At 40.3% G+C, this 20,647-nt stretch overlaps 3 protein-coding genes across 6 annotated transcripts in view; 1 reads left to right on the forward strand and 2 right to left on the reverse strand.

Moving 5' to 3' along the window:
• LOC103391218 (septin-8-A) overlaps positions 1–19,764 on the forward strand; it is a 24,960-nt gene extending 5,196 nt beyond the window's left edge. Inside the window, exons 1-10 of one of the 3 annotated variants that reach the window (XM_008327393.3) lie at positions 1,946–2,026; positions 14,063–14,192; positions 14,279–14,474; positions 15,278–15,464; positions 15,553–15,714; positions 15,889–15,985; positions 16,091–16,259; positions 16,845–16,977; positions 17,096–17,286; positions 19,178–19,764. In XM_008327393.3, the coding sequence (XP_008325615.1) occupies positions 1,997–2,026; positions 14,063–14,192; positions 14,279–14,474; positions 15,278–15,464; positions 15,553–15,714; positions 15,889–15,985; positions 16,091–16,259; positions 16,845–16,977; positions 17,096–17,286; positions 19,178–19,232 (1,350 nt within the window). In that variant the 5' untranslated portion in view covers positions 1,946–1,996 and the 3' untranslated portion in view covers positions 19,233–19,764. Of the gene's footprint in view, positions 1–1,945; positions 2,027–14,062; positions 14,193–14,278; positions 14,475–15,277; positions 15,465–15,552; positions 15,715–15,888; positions 15,986–16,090; positions 16,260–16,844; positions 16,978–17,095; positions 17,287–18,390; positions 18,908–19,177 lie in introns of those variants that run through there. The other 2 variants (XM_008327394.3, XM_025062873.1) reach the window with 2 other exon arrangements.
• Positions 534–1,848, reverse strand: uqcrq (ubiquinol-cytochrome c reductase, complex III subunit VII). Of its 2 annotated transcripts, none has more exons than XM_025062890.1 (3): positions 1,547–1,848; positions 1,068–1,248; positions 534–698 (listed from the first exon to the last, which is right to left on the reverse strand). In XM_025062890.1, the coding sequence occupies exons 1-3, from the start codon at positions 1,709–1,711 to the stop codon at positions 604–606; spliced, it is 441 nt and encodes a 146-aa protein (XP_024918658.1). In that variant the 5' UTR covers positions 1,712–1,848; the 3' UTR covers positions 534–603. The 2 variants fall into 2 exon arrangements, with proteins under 2 accessions (XP_024918658.1, XP_008325617.1); XM_008327395.3 differs by having other exon boundaries at positions 538–698; positions 1,636–1,845.
• Positions 2,591–5,612, reverse strand: gdf9 (growth differentiation factor 9). Its single transcript, XM_008327392.3, has 2 exons — positions 5,084–5,612; positions 2,591–4,303 (listed from the first exon to the last, which is right to left on the reverse strand). The coding sequence occupies exons 1-2, from the start codon at positions 5,445–5,447 to the stop codon at positions 3,402–3,404; spliced, it is 1,266 nt and encodes a 421-aa protein (XP_008325614.1). The 5' UTR covers positions 5,448–5,612; the 3' UTR covers positions 2,591–3,401.
• Positions 19,765–20,647: the final 883 nt, after the last annotated feature.

Genomic DNA, 20,647 nt, shown 5'->3' on the forward strand with positions numbered 1-20,647 from the left:
GTAGTTATTTGAAATGACAGAAGAGGAGAGGTTTTGGATGTTTGAACTAATCATTTTTGTTCTTAGTTTGGTTTAATAGTTAATTACATGCTCTGATGTGTTGTTGTCCTGTTCTTTGAGGGGAAAAAACTCACTGTTGCTCCAGCCACAGCAGATGCGTGAATTTTTAATGTATAAATTTGCTTGAGAATGATAACCAAATATCACCGAAACCAGTGCAATTCCTTTAATCCTTAAACATCCATCTCTCTTTCAAAAGAGAGTTGGAACGAGTATTCTTACTTTGATGACCAGCCATCAAAGTACTTATTATATTTAGAAAATCGCAAAGGAGTACCATTTATTTTTCCCACACTTTTAGAAAATATTCATAAAAAATCATGATGATCAGAGCAAAATACATTTTGTTAAAGATGTTGAGACTAGTGACCATTGCTCAGGGTATTTTATATTCTCAACTCAAAAATACTGAGCACAACTGACAATACTTACAATAACGACATTTAGACATGTGAATGAAACAAATACAAATATTTCATAAATATTTTTCATTTTTATTAACAGAGTTTTGAACTGAACAGCTTTCTTAGGTGACTGTGGAGTTTATTCGTCATTCTCGTAGTCTGCAAGATTCTTCTTTTTGTTCTTTTCATGGATAAAGTTGCCCCAGTAGTATGTCAGGAGAACGGCCATCATGGCTGTAAAAAAAAAAAAAAAAAAGATCACAAGGCCAGTTTGGATTATTTGGAACAGTTTTTGCTTCAACATGTATACAAGAACTGGGAGATTACAAGTCTGTCGAGAAAAGTAAGGGTTACTTTTGTCAACAGACTTGTAATCTTCCAGTTGGTTTTGTAAACAAGTCCATGTGAATTAATAATGAGAAACTTCACTAGATTTAGCTCTTCTCATCAATTGTGGAAATAACTACTCCATGTTAAGAAAAAAACCACCAAAGCAACAATAACGCACAACTGGTACACTACCATGAGCTGAGTAGTATAGGTTACATATAAACCATGTAACTCTCAAATGTTGTTATACTATAAACAGGGACTGGGACTTACGGGGGCCAATTTTGAAGACAGAGGATCTAAACCGTCTCCAAACATTGGGGAGTCCTTTGGAAAAGTAGTGGGGGAAAGCCCTCTGTTCAAACGGTGAGATGCTGTATGTTATAACATGTCTGACCTTGGCCAGGTCACCAAAGTGTAAGCCCATGTTTGCAGCCGAGTTGATCTGGAATGACTGTAACAATAACATGTATTAAAACAAAGAAGGCAAACGTAATATAATGTAAATAATTGACCTTTCGGCTAGACTTCTAAGAACAAGACAATTGTTTATTAATACTTTGTTACATATGCCATTAACACATTGAACAGGCAAATTGCGTCAGCTGTAACATAGTTGTGAAATAACGCACACAATAACTACAAGAAGAAACGCTGTTTCCTACGTGTTAGCATCACATGCTAACCGCCCTGGGTTAACAGTCGTATATATTAATTTGGAACCATTTATCTAGGGACTAGTGAATACGTACATTTTTTATTAATAGACGATGTTTTTTAGATGATGTAACACGATTCGACGCACAAAACTGTGTAAACCAACTGTGACATTGAAACTCACCGTGATACGCCTCAGCAGCGATTTCTTCTAACTTCCGGATGTCCTTAACTCTTATCCATACTTGGGTTGTCCACATATGCTATCGCCCTCTGTCGCCCAGGAGGGTAATGCCACTAATGGCCTTGGTTTAATGCTGGTTGTTTTTATAAATCTAGAATAATTATCACAGTCGTTAATGAAAAGAAAATTAAGACGTTAACATTGAAATAATGCATCCAAAATCTAAGAAGTACAAAGTGTAATGTACAATCAAACTAAACCCATTTTTGGCTTTGACCCTTCACATCAAAGGAATCCTGAGCTAACTCCATACATCAAACATTATGGATAGTACTTGAATCTAAAGTGTCATAAGGCTGTAATGGAGAAGACTAAGGGGGTGAAAAATCAGGTTTGTCAACTGTAGATAAATTTAAAAATATGTCAATGTTTTATGTGATACTTTTGGATTGTCTTCAACTGTGACTCTAACAAAATGTTAAATTTAAACATTAAGTTATTTTATGACCTTAGGTAACTGAAACCCTCCCACTGTTATTAAACATCATACAGTTTACATTAACTGAAAATCATTTTGGGACCGTTTTAACATTGATACCCTAACCTGACAGGAACTAACTCTAGTTTATTGTTTCCTGTTTCAAACAGCTGTGACCTATGTAACAGCCTGTTGAGTCATCAGTTTTTAATTGATCCTTAACAGCAGTGACTGATCATTCTAAATGTATATTCTGTAACATTGGCAAGTTACTAAGAACTATAATGCAGTATCACTGGGACATACAGTGCCTACACTTTGAAACTAAACTTTCATTGGTGGCAAATCGTACATAAAAATTAAGTACATTTTATCTATGCAAATACATTTCTTTCAATGTCTAATAATTTACCAACCAAATAATAATTGGGAATCTTAATAGACCAAGTAATGCAAAAACATTTTTTGAAGTGAGCATTTCAGCCAGATGTATGCAGACAAACAATATTTATGCCTGCTATTTTTATTTTTCCAACTTGTCAGGATATTATTACCTATTTACATTGTCTTGAATATCTCTAAACTGAACACAGACACAGTGAATTCATTCAGTTTGTATAAATAGTCATGGAATGCAGGTATTCACATTTGGCCAGTACAAAGTCAGATGTATGCAGTCACTCGGTAACCAGAAGTAATAAATACACATTGAAACCTTGACAACTTTCATTCCGGACAATTTGAAGACAGGAGTGTTCAGACAGTTGACAGTCTGTAATCCCCATGGATAAAACGATATGTAAAAGGTTTGCTTATGTATACTAACCGCTTCCTTTTCTTTCATTCACAACCAGGTTTACTTAAAACTTGACATTTGTGCTAAATGGAAGAACAGACCCATCCACCCAAAATAAATTAACAAAACGTAACTTAAAAAAATCATAATCATACATTTCTTTTTCTTCAAATGTGCCAGACGTGATGCCATTATGCAAACAGCATCTTGAACAAGAGGATGCACTTCCACCCCGTCTTGTTCTGCCTTAATGAAATGAAAACAAACTTCACCTTTCCATATTTTTTGTTAGGATAAAACACACCCGGTCTAGCTCATGCACGGCATTTTATAAATAATGAAATCACTGAGGCCTGTCAGATTTTTTGATATTTGGAGGATGCACTCTTGAGGTAGAGTTCACTTGTGACAACTGTTGGAAGGCTTTTGTGGTGCTGATCTATTTAGCCTTTAAATAAAGGATAAAGGCACGAGCACATCTTGGGAGGAAACTTAGCGACATGTGCACCTGGTCGCAACCATGTCCTCAAACTCTTTGTAGACGTAAGACCCGTCCTCTTCGAAGATCATGACGCTCAGGGGGCTGTAGTGTGAGGGAACACACGATGGCTGAGGCACAGAGGAGTCCAACTTCTCGTAGATGATATTTTGCACCATGGTGTGGACAGGAGAACCGTAGATGAATCCCAGGGTCTTTGGGCAGATGCCTCTGCAGTATCGAGGGTTGTACTTTGGAGGGAAAACAATCCAGTGATCCAGTTTCAGTTGGCTGAAGCACACTCTGAAATCATACAGAGCGCAGTCTTTGGTTGGGAACTCAGAAGGTGAGCGTAGGTCTGGCAGGTGGACGTCAAAGCTCCTGTCGCCTCTTTTGCTCTTCAGAGCGTGTCTCTTCCATCTCCTCTTGTGCCTAAACTTCTGCTCTGGTCTGAACATGATCTGCTTGTGAAAAGACTCAGCTGCGGCACTTGCTCCTGGTTTTTCACTGGCCAATGGTCTTTGAGTGGTTTTGCTGGTGTCCTTCAGATAAAGCAGCAGAGGAGGAGGTTTTAAGGTGACCTCCTTGACTACACGTTTGTCTGGGCAGGTGACGTTGACCAGCAGTTGTATATTCTTCTTCTGAAACTTAAGGAGTGGCTTGACAACCGAGGTGATGTCAACCTCCACCCAGTTCTTCCTGTTCCTCCTGTCGGCTGTAAAGTTCACAGCCTGTTGGATGACAGGACATAGATGACACTGGTTCAGCTGCTCTTGTTCCCTCACACTCATGTAGCAGATCGTGTTCAGAGGTGCCGCGTGGCCATCGTCCAAATGGTAGAGCAGAGCCGACTTCAAAAGCTGCTCCCTTCTTCTCACTTGATCGAGGCTGAACGAAAGATCTTGCATATAACTCACTGGAGAATACATAAAACAAAGGCAAGACAGAACAGCATGTTATTGTCATAAAAACAATGTGCCTCATTCACTAATGTGTCCAGCATTGAGCCTCTGGATGTAAGAATGAGACAATCCTATTCTGATATTAGAATAATACCAGGCCTGTTTTTATCTACAAGCACATGTCTGACGTACTGTTGAAAAGGGGGGGGAGAATACTAACAATAGTAGTAAAAGTTTGCAGGAAAATGCATTAATAAATAGGATACACAAATACTTTTAACAAACAACTAAATTATACTCTGATACTATTTTCTACATACTTAGTTCTGGTGGTAATAAATTATTATTATATAAAGGAAACCCAAATCAGAACTGTGTTAAGGAGGTTGCGCTGTCACTCTTTAAAGCAAAACAGCAGCAACAACAACTTTAGACTTTGCAAAGAAATGTGATCCTCCCAAAACAGGAGAAGCATATGTAAACAAAAAAAATAATTCTACTGTAGATGTCAATAAGTTTATCAGGAAGACTGATAAATAAACATCTATAAACAACAGCTTTAGATCTGTAAAGAAAAAGATTACAGTCATGATCTGAGCCCCCCTCCCTCCATAAAGATGGTGTTGACGTACAGTGAAGAAGGCTCCTGTCATTTAACCCAAAGAACACCACCACCACCTGGAACATAATGCTTTAAGGATCATGTGTGACTTTTGAGCAGTAAATTTCTGTCTTCCACAATGTCAACCATCATTCAGTATGCGTGTGTATGCGTGTGTGTGTCAACTTCTGACCTTTGTCACCCTGTGCCAGACATTCATCTTTTGGCTTGATCAGTCGGACTGTGTTGTAGGTTTTATTCCCGTCCAGACTCCTCTGCACTCTGGATGACCTCTTGTAGACCTGACTCAGAAACTTTATGTACCTGTGCTCAGGTTTCATCTTCTTCTTCAGAGCTGGGCTCCACCGGGGCCCTCCGTGCTCTGACAGGGCTTTGAACAGCGGGGAGAAGATGCTGCTGTACGAGGAGCTGAGCTCGTCCAGGCTGCGCACTGTGGTAGAAGTGACCAGCTCTGGGCTGGTGTGGGTGAGCAGCAGCAGGACGACCACGGTGCCAACATGACGCAGGGCAGCTGACATTAGCACGTGTTTTTCCATGATAAACAAACGACAGCCGTGTAAACGCAGGGTGTGTGTGTGTATATATATGTGTGTGTGCACAATCCTGAGCCGAGAGCTTCAGGTCGGGAGCGGACAGGTGCGGTCGCTGATATTCGCACACAGCTGTGCGCTGATCTACACACAGCTGTGCGCAATCAGCCCCATCACCCACAGCGCACAGCCCTCTGCTGGCGTCACTGCAGCACGACACGTAACAGAGAGATAATAATGATGAACATAAACAAAACATTATTATAACTTTTAGTTCTAGGTTACTGAAAAAATACAGCTGCACAACGCTGGGGAAATACTTCTTATATGGGCAAGAGTCATTTTATTGAACATTATCTCCAGAATGGAGACACTTCTTAAATCAAAAAGTAAGTACTACTTGATTTTTTAAAAATATTTTTAAAAATATTTTTAAAATTACATCTTACAATGTAATGCCAACCAATTTCTACCATTGAGGTGTTTTAATAATCACCTCTCTATCTCGGGGATCTATGGCCTTAAAAAGGTTAGGATTCGTCGTTGCCATCTATCGGCTATAACTGTGTATTACATCTACAAACCCCCCTTTTTAGAAATTGGCTACATATTCTAAAATGAAATAAGAATGCGATGCGTTATTTGTTAATGATTCAGACTCATTCACCAGGCAACATAACGAAGAATAAATGACCAAACGCTAATTTAGAAACTGTGACAGGTACGACCGTGTTTTTATAAGCTGGTCAAAATAAGATACTGCTAAATTATAGGTAACATTTACTGGGTTATTTTTAAAAATATTTTGAGATAGTTTTGTAAAAAGAAAAAACCTAAAAGGCAGAAAAATACAAGTAAGCAAAAAAAGTACAGAGAGATTATCTGCTGGTGACTTTCATTTTCTGTTGTTACAACACAAATCCTTGCAGCTCAGCATTTTCAGCTGACGGGAAATGATCCAATACCTGTACCACATCACACTATTGTTGGGGAGGCTTTGAAGTTTGGAACGTTTGCCCTGAGGCACAAAGAACACACGTAGGAACTCTTTCTGTGCTTCACTTCCTTTTTTAATCACAGAGGGCTCCATCAGTGTAAGAGGAAGTTGGATTGAAGGATAGAGGGAGTTTAAGGACTATATTGTAGAATTTTTTAATGAGTAAAGCTTCCTTTATGTCCGGAAGAAGCTTCTCTTGCAGCAAAAAACAAAACAAAGTGCATTGTGCGGTTGTTGTTGTCCTTATGGTGTCGTTGTTGGAGTCCAACTGCGTGTGTTTTTGTCATCAGGGACTCTTGTTTAGGTCAGATGAGGACAGGAGTTTCTGGCCCGTACAAAATAACAGAAACAGAGCTTCTGGATGATAGTTTTGTTTGTCGTATCTTTGACTTAGAAAATGTTACTGTAAACTTATAGGTACAATGTGGTTTTAGACACATTGTCTGGCTCGATATTTTCAGGTGGTTACCTTTGGTCATTTTTTAACATCATAGCCAATCATAGCACTTGGACAGGTTTGTGAATACTACAATGACTTACCTACATACATACATATCTGTTTGGCATGTCATTATGATAGAAAGCTAACCATTTTAAAGTTGGAATTATTTTCTATTTGCAAAAGACGTTTTAGTGGCATTATTTCCGGGTGACTAATAAGTATAACTATTGTTTGTAATACCTTTTGGCTATACTTGATATTTTACCGACAAAGACAACTTTACTTTTACTTAATAGCCCTCTCAGGAATCATAATCATCATGCTTTCAGTTAAATGAACGTCATGCCTTCTGTACAGCTAGTTTTTAGCGTTTTATACTGAAGACAAACATTCCTGCATTATCCCATTTAAGGGCAGAGGAAAAGCAGAAATATATAGTTTTCAAAAACTTAAAAAATTAGGTTGAAGAGATTAAAGAGTTCAGTTAGGCAACCGGATGTGAAATTAAATTTTAAAAAAAGGGTTTAATTGTGATTGTAGTGCCTTTGTGTTGAACATAGTCAGCAGTTAGTCCGGTTGGTATTCTGTTTCATACAAACTGCCCCTGGCGATACTGGATGTAAAATGTGTTTACACTGGAACTGGTTTGAATGAGATCAGCTCTGTTGTGCTGAGTATGAACTAAGTGATCATTATGTGATCTTGTCTTTCAGTCCACAGACTGAACAGGGCCCCATGTTAGTTTGACTGAAGAATGCGCATCCATTAAAACCCCAAGTTCACAAAGACACTGATAAAGGACATTCCACTGCTCTGAGCACCAGCCTGTAACTGGCCCCACTCAGTACCACACTGCTTTAAAGTAGAAGTACCAAGGTGTATTCCCACACTACTTCACTCCACAACTGTAGTTTTCTGTGAGACACACGACTGAATACAAGTGTGTAATCTTGTAGCAACAGCTGCTTTTTTTTGATTGGTCAAAGTAAAGACACACACATTAACATAAGTCAATGAGTTTAATCATTGGTGAAGTTTTAATACAAGTCATTTGACCAGTGCTGATAAGACAAACAGGCGTTAAACAAAATGTATAAATATATAATTGATCACTTTTGTTAAGTACTTACAATCACATTTTATGATGGTTTCAAAGTGAACTACAGCATATTTAGAGATAAGATTCTTTTTTTCATTTTATTTTTAAGTACTCAAAGATTCCCCTGAGGGAAATTACTGTCTGCATTTAACCCGTCTGTGAAACACCCGGTGGACTGGGTGCACAGGAGCAGGGAACTGCATGTTGATAGTGCGTCGGGGGGTAGTTTTTGGTGCTGACTAGACACAATCACAGTCCAGCTTCAGGCAGGGATTCAAACCAAGATCGTCCGATGACCACTGGGCCGTGGGCTGGTCACCAGTCGTGAGCGTAATTCTTCGTCGTCGTCCTGTGTTTCTTCCCCATGTGCGGCTGAAACAGTTTACTGATGCCGGTGAATCCTTTGCTGTGGTCTCTGTCGTCCTCCCCCTCCGTCCTCTCCCTGCTCTTGCTCCGGGGCAGTCCCCCCAGAAGTGCCGTGGTCTCGGCCGACGCACCTTCACCCAGGTAGTGCAGGGCCTTCTTGCCAGCATGATCCCTCTCATTGACGCTGGCTCCATACCTCTGCACGAGCAGAGCCATGACCTCGGCCTGACCGTGCATGGCTGCGATGTGTAACGGCGTGTAACCCCCGTGGCTTTTACCGTTGATGTCAACGTAGACGCCTCTTCTCCTGGAGGTGTCCACCAGCTTGCGGATCACGCCGCAGTTACCGTCCTTGGCCGCCCAGTGGAGTGCCGTGAAGCCGGACATGAAGTCCTTCCTCTGTGCTAGTCCTGGGTCCTGCTGGAGCAAAGCGGGGATTTGACCCCACAGTCCAGCAGCACACTTGATCAGCCACTCATGGGCTAGTGGCTCCAAAGGCACTGACTCGACATACCTGACATCATCTCCAGGTTTTGTGACCAGTGCTGATAAGACAAACAGGCGTTAAACAAAATGTATAAATATATAATTGATCACTTTTGTTAAGTACTTACAATCACATTTTATGATGGTTTCAAAGTGAACTACAGCATATTTAGAGATAAGATTCTTTTTTTCATTTTATTTTTAAGTACTCAAAGATTCCCCTGAGGGAAATTACTGTCTGCATTTAACCCGTCTGTGAAACACCCGGTGGACTGGGTGCACAGGAGCAGGGAACTGCATGTTGATAGTGCGTCGGGGGGTAGTTTTTGGTGCTGACTAGACACAGTCACAGTCCAGCTTCAGGCAGGGATTCAAACCAAGATCGTCCGATGACCGCTGGGCGATCTACTCCTCACCAGTCGTGAGCGTAATTCTTCGTCGTCGTCCTGTGTTTCTTCCCCATGTGCGGCTGAAACAGTTTACTGATGCCGGTGAATCCTTTGCTGTGGTCTCTGTCGTCCTCCCCCTCCGTCCTCTCCCTGCTCTTGCTCCGGGGCAGTCCCCCCAGAAGTGCCGTGGTCTCGGCCGACGCACCTTCACCCAGGTAGTGCAGGGCCTTCTTGCCAGCATGATCCCTCTCATTGACGCTGGCTCCATACCTCTGCACGAGCAGAGCCATGACCTCGGCCTGACCGTGCATGGCTGCGATGTGTAACGGCGTGTAACCCCCGTGGCTTTTACCGTTGATGTCAATGTAGACGCCTCTTCTCCTGGAGGTGTCCACCAGCTTGCGGATCACGGCGCAGTTACCGTCCTTGGCCGCCCAGTGGAGTGCCGTGAAGCCGGACATGAAGTCCTTCCTCTGTGCTAGTCCTGGGTCCTGCTGGAGCAAAGCAGGGATTTGACCCCACAGTCCAGCAGCACACTTGACCAGCCACTCATGGGCTAGTGGCTCCAAAGGCACTGACTCGACATACCTGACATCATCTCCAGGTTTTGTGCACTTGCTTTGAGGCTTCACTTGTGAACCAACGACAGGTGGGATGGCGTCCTTGGAGCACTGACGTTCATGTGCATCCTTTTGACGCCTGGGGGAGTTCACAGGTTGCACCACAGGTGGCGCTGAGGTTTTGTGTGAGTTTTGGTTTTGTCGATGAACGTGTGGATGCAGCCCATCGTGTACAGGTGGAGGGGATTTCACCGCAACGACGGCAAACACAGCTCCAGATTTGCCCGATCTGCTCACGTGATCTCCAGAGACGTTTAGAACTTTGACGGTGCCATTTAAGTCTCTGCTTTTAGCGTCTACCTTCCTCACACACTCCACCGACGTGTGTGTGATGTTCTCAGGACATTTACTCCAGCTAACGTCTAACGGACAGCACACATTGTTATTGTTTTCGATGTCGGAATAAACCAGCCGGCTGTCCTCGTCCCTCTGTGGAGACGCGCAGGAAAAGCTGGAAGAGTGGCCGGACAAACTGTCATCCATCTGCGTCCTCTCCCGGACAAAGTCCTGGTACCTCTTCTTCACCACCACGAACTTCACCCCGTCCATCTGTTTGACCACGGCCACGCTGTTCACCAGCTTTTTGAACACGTCTCTGTTCTGCAGCTTTTCCGCGGGATCAGTGCAGTTGATGTGATTCCTGAAAGAGTGGAGCAGCTCGGAGTTTTTCACCTTTCCTCCGTGCTCCAGCAAAAAAGACAACACGGATTCCTGCGTTAAAGCCATGTTCGATCTCCGTCCTTGGTAAAAAACAAAAACAAAAAAGAAACAAACAAAAAAGTGGGTAAATATGACAGACTGGAGGTGAGAGCTTCAGATGAAACCTCGGAGACAATCCGCGCCCCTCTCCTCTGTCCTTCAACAACCTGCTGCTTCCGGCGCCCACAAAATCCAGCCGTTCATCACCGCCCTCCCCGTTAGACACTGGCTGCAGGGAAGCTCAGCTCCAGGGGCGAACCGAGCATATTTGGCGCCCTGGTCAAACAGCCCCCACAATGCCCCTCCCATTCCCACTTTCTGATTTATTTAAAAAAAAAAACACTTTTACTTATTAGTGCACTAAGGACATACACAATCTTTTTTTTTTTTTAGAAAACTTGCAAACTTTAATATCAATTATAATAGACTTTTGGGCAGTCTGTGGCCTAGTGATTAAATGACAGGATTAAAAATTGACATAAACTCATTTGGGGAGTTTAACACATTTTTGTGCTTTACTGCTGGGATTGTGTCCAACAACCCTAGAAAGGATTTAGCCGGTATGGGCAGACTTTTTGTGTGAGCGTGAGGCGTCTTGAACTTTGACACTTGCATAACGTTAATGGGACACAGACGTTGTTTTCTTGTTTTTGAAGTGAGAGAAGGTTTTTTGATGAAGATATAAAACTGACTTTATTGTCCCCAAATAACTGCATGTTGCATGTAATCCAAAGGCAGAATATACTATAATTTAGGCCACATATATGTATAAAATACTTTAATAAAATATTTGATTGAAAAAAAACTTAAGAGGGGTTTTTAAATCAAAATATCAAAACAACCAGAGAACTAAAAAAAAAAAGAAAAAGGTTATGAAAGTACTTGCTGAAAAGACAGACAAAAAATATCCATGTCCAAATACAAAAAACACATTCCACCGTGCAGCAAATGCAGGTAGAATGACCCCAAGAATAAAGAAAGTTTAGGAGAAAAATTATTTTACAAAAAATTACATTTTTACACATTTTTTTTATTGGAAGAGCTAGTGTTGTGGCAAGTAGTTAGTGGTCGAAGTACATACTTTGTACTTTGTACTCCCTGTGCTTTGAAAGTGTCCTGCAGGTGTCCATTTGTTGGACCACTTCCTACACACCTCAGCCTGTAGGTTGATATGATCGTACATTAAACTCTGATTGTTTAAAATAAGGCTGAGGATTCTGCCCGGAGGCTGCAGTTTCAGCCTCCAACAAAGAGGGGGTGTTGCCTCCAAGTGGCCACATTGAGAGCGGAGTGAGATCGGACACAGCAGTAAGTACGACCACATTTACTGAACGAACGGATGCACTGTCACCGTCACAGACAGGGGGGCGAGATCCTCTGTCGTATAGACGGTCAGGTGTTCTGGTGCTGGTACTGATGGTGATGGTACTGATGGTGCTGATGGCGATGATGGTATGTGCAGTGTATGTGTGGGTAATGTTGCAGCGGCGCTGCGGTGCTGAGAAAACCGATCACATTTAATGAAGGCGAACGTTTTGTCTTTGTGCACTGACGCACTTGACAGAGCGGCTCGGTGTAGCTGCTGAACGAAAAGGCGCACTTCAGCATCCGACCACGTACGCACGCTGTGCAACACGACGCCTGTGCGTCAGCACTCGTCTGTTGTTTACCAGGTTAGCCGCTGTGACAGGTGTGCTGGGTTAACGAGGCCACCCAGTGTAGGACAGGCGGCCTCAGAAGCTCAGTTAAGAGGATAAACATAAGCAGAAGTCTCTTAGCTATAGAGTCATATCCGTGTTTTTACCATTTACCCAAGTCGTGAATAATGTATGATGATGTAAAATGATAATCCCAACCCGCCAATATACAGTTCTGGTCATTGATCTGAAGTGCCTTTAGTTTTTAGTGAAATAGTCATTAGAAGTGATGATGTTTGACAACATGGTTTTGTATCATTTCAACATTTGTATTTGCATTGTTGTTTTCTTATTTATACAGCCTGTAGTTTAATGGAAATCTGTAAGCAAATGAGATCACTTCATTTACTCAACATTCAATAGTTTAAAAAAAAAAATATGGTAAAAAAACAGCTAGGATTTACAGTTTTGCAATGTGGAGTCAAGATATTTACAAAATGTACCATGATTTCCAGATACTGGTTGTATATTTCTTCAAAGATGCTTTAAAAATGTATTTGTATGACTAAATATGAGAAATTTTCTACATATTATGGCGATCAAATGCATTCTAAGGAAAACCGAACATGACATTTTCAAACCGTCCTGTGGCTTTTCTGACCCCACGGATGCCGACATTTTCTTAAGAGTCATCATTTTGTTCGGTGACGTAGTGCTCAGCCGAACATGTAATTCATTGCCCTGTGTTATTAACGGATTTTCACAGTCTTATCTGTTTGTTATTTTTAGTCGCCTGCTTACAGGTTGCTGCGTAAAGGAGGAGACACTTTGCTGAGTTAGAGAAGAGTGCATGTTTGTCTCGGTCTGGAATGGGGAGTTATGGGTACCAGGGCAGCCGGCAGCTTGGACTTAGTCCCACTTTGTAAAATAACATGGACATAAAGAGCTCTTTGTGCTGCATGTGTGTGTGAGTGTGTGTGTGTGTTTGTTGATCCATGATTGTTGTATTGGACACGTCCTGGTTTTCATGTTGAGACATTTGCACAATGCCAATATGCCAGTGTTGTTTGTTACAGCCAGAGGAAATCACTATATATTTATGAATAATACATTTAGACATATATAACATAAAACTCTGAAAAACTTGAGTTTAAAAAAATGCTCTTCATTGAATGCTCTTTCATTAGTACTAGAAAAACTTGAGTTTAAAAAAATGTTCTCTTTCATTAGTACTTTTAATCAAGTACTATTATTGGCTGTATGCTAATGTATTGTAAAACAGGTTATCACCAGCATGACATCAGGGGAGTATGAGAACCCCCTTACCCTCAGTTGGATGGGTGACCTCTGGGTAATCCAGTCCTTCTCCTCCCACACACACACACACATTCCAAACCATAAATTGTTTTGGTAACTTGGAGACTATAGGAGATATTGCCTTACTCCACCTTTCACTTAGTGACAACAGAGAAGAGCTCAAGCTCCAGAAACAGAAATAAAACACGTTTTCATGGACAATTGTTTCCTTCAGTGGTTTTAATGGTCAATTTTCTTCTAGATGTGAAACAGGGCCACTAGGAGGCAGTAGTGTGAGTCAAACAATAGACAGAGCTGATTTTAACACCCAAAGCAGTAGTTAGTAGTTAGTTAGTTTCACAGAGTGAATTTGCAGAATTAATATACTGTACATGTGAAAGTTTTATATTGACCATAACACATAATAACAGAGGTGTACAGTGCCATAGAAAACCTGAACTCTATGCTATAGTTACCTAGACAACACAAGTCGTTTATAAAATATATCGATAATTTTATATAAAAACTATATGAGGGAGAAGGGGGTTTATATTTTTATACAACATGAGAGACTTAATGTACCGTTTCAGTCACAGAAACCTCAGAATGAAGACAAGAGAACGGTGGAGCTCTCGGGCCATGTGGGCTTCGACAGTCTACCAGATCAGCTGGTCAGCAAATCGGTCGCTAACGGCTTTTGTTTTAACATCCTCTGTGTCGGTAAGTTAACTCAGCAGTTCAAAATCCATGTAGGACAACGATGAATGTACAGACACTCAGTTCTGTGTCTGTTCTGTCCACCTAAGGTGAGACCGGCATCGGCAAGTCCACCCTGATGAACACCCTTTTCAACACAGTGTTTGAAAACGAAGAAGCCAGCCACTACCAGAATAAGGTTCAGCTACAGCCACAAACCTATGACCTAGAGGAGAGCAATGTCAACCTTAAGCTGACCATCGTTCATACCGTCGGCTTCGGAGACCAAATCAACAAAGAAGACAGGTGATCATTTTCCCCCTCTGTTGGTTTTTTTTTTTTTTTGCAGCTTTACTAAAAGTAAAGGTTCATGTGACTTCCGTGAAGATGTGCAGTGTAAAGTCAGTCACAGTGCAGTTTTAAAGTTAAGCCCTTTAATAATTTAGCTCCACTGTGAGATGTTCTTTTCATGGCTGCACAAACTATCAATCACTTCTGCCTCTCGTGCTGGGTTACAGCCAACACACTCAGACTGTAAAACATTCACAAAGAGCTCCGTCCAATTACTGGCATGCAAACAGCGAGAGAGAAGTAAAGTCACTTCCGTAGTCTTTTAAAGCCTGGAGCAGCAGAGAATGATAATCTAAAGCTCTTTTTTGGATTTTTGGTTATGAGACATATTTGTAGGTTGTAGCGCACACCTTCTCTAATGGATGAAAAGTAAACAGATTTATGGGACAGTAAGAACAGCTGAGCTGCGCCAATCAGACCTGCTGACTGCACACTCTCTGTGTTATTGACAGTGTTGCGGCAACTGACACAGAAACATTATTCACATTTAAAGTGAAATTATAAAGTCCACTGAAGATGAGAAGAGCTGCAAAAAAAAAAGTGAAATCATATGATGTGCGACGGTTACTGCACATTCAGCTCTTTTTTCAGAAATTACGAGACTCTTTTTGACCTGGCTGCAGGGTTTCACTGTGAAATGATGATTTGAGAACATCCTTGTTCTTGACCCACACCTGATCCGTGAATCTCCTTCAATCGTAAAACAAATCTTTTTTTTTAAAAAAAAAAACATTGTTTCTGTTACTTTATCTTTGCAGCTATAAACCTGTTCTGGACTATATCGATACCCAGTTTGGGAGGTATCTTGAGGAGGAGATGAAAATTAAGCGTTCTCTGTTCAACTACCATGACACAAGAATCCACGTCTGCCTGTATTTCATCACTCCCACCGGTCACTCCCTGAAGTCTCTGGACCTTGTCACGATGAAGAAGCTGGACAGCAAGGTGATGAATCCAACGTACAAAACCGTGTTTGTTTGTTTGTTTGTTTCATCTGACCGCCTCTTACAGTACATCATGTTTTATCTTGCAGGTGAACATTATCCCTGTCATTGCAAAGGCAGACACAGTGTCCAAGAGTGAACTGGACAAATTAAAGATCAAGATCATGAGCGAGCTGGTCAGTAACGGGGTTCAGATTTATCAGTTCCCCACAGAGGACGAGGCGGTCACAGAAATCAACGCCTCCATGAATGTAAGTCCTAGGAGTCACGGTAATATTTATATACCAATGACATGAACCACAAGTCTGTCAAAGTCACTGCATGATGACATGAAGGTGTTTGATATTTTTTTGCACGACATTATTTGTAGGATCAAAGCATAAAAAAACAGCAGTGTTTTTCAGTTTTAATTTTCCAAATCTCAGACACATCTTCCCTTCGCTGTGGTGGGAAGTGTAGAGGAAGTTCAAATTGGAAACAAGATGGTGAAGGCAAGACTGTACCCCTGGGGAACAGTGCAGGGTAAGCTGCGACCTAATGTTCTCATTTTAATTTAACTCTTCATTTTTGTTAAAAGCACAAAAAAACCAAGTGATTTACTCTGCCAACTTTTGGTTTGGTTTGCAGTGGAGAACGAAAACCACTGTGACTTTGTGAAGCTGAGAGAGATGCTTCTGCGAGTCAACATGGAGGATCTCCGTGACCAAACGCACGCTCGTCATTATGAACTGTACCGCCGCTGCAGGCTGGAGGAGATGGGCTTCAAGGACACAGATTCAGACAGCCAGTCCTTCAGGTGAGACGAGGACAGTCTACGGCCTACATCCAGAAACTGATCTGTAAAAAACTATTAATTAAACATTTAGCCACACAAAATTACACACAAATGTGCATCAATCATTTTGTTTGTATGACCCCCATATTTAATGACATATTAACCACTAAAACAGTGGCTCTCAAAATATGGTACGTGTACCCATGGTGGTGCTTTAGCTCCCTCTTGTGGCACACACGGGAATCTGATTCTTTTAGGATATGATGAGTAACTTACTGTAGATGTTAGCATTGTTAGCATGGTGTCGGATTAAATCACAGCAGTTGTGGTTAATCAACATTTCTAAATAAAATTAAAAAGGTTTCTGTAGTGTTAGAACAGAAAGGCAAATAACAGCAGTTGGTCGTGTGTTTCACACCTGTTTTTATTTATGACTGATTCAAATGATGGAATTATTAATATAGAAAAATGTCAAGAAAAATATGCAAAAATATAACTCAAAAACTTAGAATTCTTCCCTAATGTCAAGACAGACGGCTGCCTGTGATGTCATGGTGTTTGATGTTTTCAGCTGAGTTGACTGTTTCTTCTATCCTGATCCTTTAGCCTTCAGGAAACATACGAAGCCAAGAGGAAGGAGTTTGTTAAGGAGCTGCAACGCAAAGAGGAAAATATGAGGCAGATGTTTGTCAACAAAGTGAAGGAGACGGAAGCAGAGCTGAAAGAAAAGGAAAAAGAGGTGAGGACTCAACATGTCAACATGTCAACATGAATCGCCTTGTTAAGAGAAACCACCTCGCCGAGGTTTTACCATGTACAGTGTCCCCTCCATTCTCCCGTCGTCATTATTTTTGCAGCTTCATGAGAGGTTTGAGCAGCTGAAGCGGCTGCACCAGGATGAAAAGATGAATCTGGAGGAGAAGAGGCGAGAGCTGGAGGAGGAGATGAATGCGTTCAACAGAAGAAAGATGGCAGCTGAGACACTGATGGGACAGGCGCTCACTGGCTGCTCACAGCAGCCGTTCAAGAAAGACAAAGACAAGAAAAAGTGAGTTGCTCTTTTTTTTATCAGTTTGAGAGTTTGTTTTCTTTTTTTTAATTTTGCACATTGCTCTACAGTTTTTAACATTGACAATTATAACAGATCACAGTAGGAAAACGACAAGTGTAAATCAACATATTGACGATGGCTTCCTCAGTTGTTAATGTTATGTATGCGTTTTCTGAAGACATGTGTATATATAGAAATATGTATAGTATATATATATATATATATATATACTATATATTTATACTTTCTCAGTTTGAAAACTGGGCCTGTTTAGCACTGTTTAGCACTTATATATTGGCAGGAATTAAAGAAAGACTTATTACTTTTTGTTTGAGTATTCAATTGCTCTGCCTGTCAGTTGTCTCATCCACAAAGAAGCTAATTATGTTATGTATGCGTTTTCTGAAGACATGTATATATAGAAATATGTAGCAGTTAATATTAACAGTTTTTCAGCCAAAGGAACTGGATCATTTTACCACGGTACACCTGATGATCTCTGTCTCTCTGTCTTTCGGCCCAGTGGTTGGGCATCATCACAACATGACATGTCACCTCTTAGTTGAGTGTCTATTTGTAGGTTATTGGATCGAGGGGAGAGCAGTGCATCCATTGTGAATAATGGGATAGTGTTATATTCCCAGAAGCCAAGTTGGGCCAGAAAGTGATACAGAGACAGATTCAGACTGACACGGCGTCCCCAAACACAGTCGGAGGAGTCACAGCTTTCACACCACAGGCTGGTGTCTACGTTTCTGCAGTCTGAACAGCCAGACTGTGTCTCAGGCAGGGCTCACGTCTGTTAATGATCCGCTGAATCTAATGATAGTCTGTTGTCGTTTGTATAGTTCTTATATTTTAAATGATAGAATTCCATTGATGTTTCATTACACGCCCTATATTTCTATCACTTAAAAAAAATGTAGATTCTTTACACGTTTCATTGACGGACCGTCCAAAGCCAACAATAAGGTTGTCTGTCTGTACCTGTGGTGTTTTCTCCTTTGTTCATTTTTGCCATACTTTTTGCCATATTTTGAATCCAGAATGTTCTTTTTTTGCTCATTTCCATAATTTATTATTTTTCTTTGCCCATTTCAGTTGACTTATGGATCAAACTTCCAGGAAATCCAGGACTGTGTCTGCCAGCTGCACTGGAAAAAACACATTCTTACGACTTACTGACACTCTATGTGTCAACATTTGAACTGTGACAAACACGTGAGCCTAAATAATTTTACTGAAGGACAGGTTAGCCTTACAGAGTGTATTTAATGTGTAGGCAATAATGAATCTGCTAAACACATACAGTAATACCAAAACCAATTATATGAATTCATAAAACTTACCCTCCATTTTTTTTAGTAACACACATTTCAAATTTGGTTGGACATGAAATGTCTCTCCTTTTTTTTCTTTCTTTTTTTTTAAAGTAAAATCTATACTACTAGATGAGAGCAGACCAGAATTTACTGGTCAGCAAGTCTGTTTGTATTCAATAAAATCTAATACGTAAGTATAACAAAATATATATACTTATATTTTTACAATGACTGAAGATATTCTTATCTTTTGCCTTCCAATTAATTCCAATAAAGAACTATGATCAAAATACAAACGGAGCAGCGGTTCTTTTGTCAGTCAGCTGAAATCACATTTATTTATTTTATGCCTGTTCTCTGCATCCGTAAATCATCCCTCTTCAACTGTTTTCATCATTTATTAAACCATCGGTTTATTAACTTTGTTTATTTTTCTCCATAACCATTTAATTTGAATCATGCAATAAACCAAACAAACGTCTTATTAAACTGCTGATATTTTCATGTCGTTCATGAGCTTGTTGTCTGTCAGTGACATGTTTTCTGCTTGTATTTCCTCTCTGTAGCTTTTTTAGTCTTCCATCTGCGTGCTCCCTAACCTCGGGAAGGAATTTGAATTAGAAGATTTTCTACCACTGCAAAAGATCACGGACTAACACCCAATTGTATTATTTTTACTGGACGTGATGACAGTTTTATAGAAAAGCACTTGACCTCCCTGACGGTGCGCTAGTCTCTGTTTTTTTGTTTTTCCAACTCATGTTAATCTAACAGATGCTTGTCAGCACTACTCTGTAGCATGGCCTCTGCATGGCTGATAACCTTCATCCCTAGAGGAATGGAAAACGAACCGTTACTGCCAAATCTTCTGTTGTTGTTCTACATGTGCTCGTCTTTAACCTGCCGTGTTTGTAGGTTTTGATAGGTGTCAGGTTACACTGTGAGATATACAGCATATTAGGAAATGGTGTGGAATTACTTCTGCAGCTCTGTATAAACAGCCATGTGCCCGTGACCTCCACCCACCCCTCGCTGTTTTGTGTTACCATAATAAGAGGCCTGATAAATATACTGTATAATCCTTATGATCATTCTCTGCTCAGGTAATTAATTTCAGCTCCATAACAACATTTACTCTCTTTAGATCCAAACTTTTTCTTTTCATTTTTTCTTTTCTTTTCAGATTGGTGTTTTACAAGAAATGAAAATAGTGAGAAAGAGCCTTCTGGAATAATTGCATTTTTGAGTTAGTGAATTGTCAAAAATAGATTGTAATATCACTTAGAAAGAGCCTTCTGGAATAATTGCATTATTGAGTTAGTGAATTGTCGAAAATAGATTGTAATATCACTTTTCTAGGTATTTCTATCTTGTTACCTAGCAATATAAATAGTATTATCAGCTACATGCATTGTAAATGAGTGATCAGGACAGATAGTAATTTTAGGAAGCATTAAATACTAATTTGGCAAATGAGGAGTGTACAAATACATCAAGAATGTATTCAAGAAAGATGGAACAGAGTGGCATCCAAGAATGATGATCAACTTTTGCCCTCTCATAAAACAGCAGTGATCTAGGCACACCACTGTAGCACATTATATTCTCAATATACTATGCACTTTAAATAAATTAAATGTCTTAGTTTTAATCCAAATAAGTAAATGTATTGTTGTAAATTAAGTACAGAAACAGCTGACATTAAAAACAGTTAATTCCACTTATCAAAGTTGCAGGTCTCAAGAGGTGCATTGAAAATTGTATAACCTTGAATAATAAACATAATCTATGGAGATTTGGACTTGTTTCTCTTATTGTATATTTTTATACTTAATGTGAAGATAGATCAATTTATAAAACATAAATGCTTAATAACAAAATATTTTATATATAGATCATATTTAGTTAGTTACATATAATATTGTTAGTTACAGAAACAAAAAACAAGTTTGTTTGTTTTAGCTGTTCTGGTCTAATCTGAATCTATGCAGATGTTGTAAAAGCTTGTGGGTACAGAAAAAAACAGACTGCGGTCA

Source organism: Cynoglossus semilaevis, chromosome 15 (genome assembly GCF_000523025.1).
Source record: "Cynoglossus semilaevis isolate Cse_v1.0 chromosome 15, Cse_v1.0, whole genome shotgun sequence".
Lineage (NCBI taxonomy): Eukaryota > Metazoa > Chordata > Actinopteri > Pleuronectiformes > Cynoglossidae > Cynoglossus > Cynoglossus semilaevis.

Bases quoted from the DNA above. Each gene is read 5' to 3' on its own strand.
- uqcrq (XM_025062890.1), bottom strand. From the start codon at position 1,711: ATGTGGACAACCCAAGTATGGATAAGAGTTAAGGACATCCGGAAGTTA. The intron at 1,249-1,546 runs GTACGTATTCAC...TTATTGTTACAG, and splicing joins ATCGTCTATTAATAAAAAAT to TCATTCCAGATCAACTCGGC. The intron at 699-1,067 runs GTAAGTCCCAGT...TTTTTTTTACAG, and splicing joins TGTCTTCAAAATTGGCCCCC to CCATGATGGCCGTTCTCCTG.
- gdf9 (XM_008327392.3), bottom strand. From the start codon at position 5,447: ATGGAAAAACACGTGCTAATGTCAGCTGCCCTGCGTCATGTTGGCACC. The intron at 4,304-5,083 runs GTCAGAAGTTGA...TGTATTCTCCAG, and splicing joins TCTGGCACAGGGTGACAAAG to TGAGTTATATGCAAGATCTT.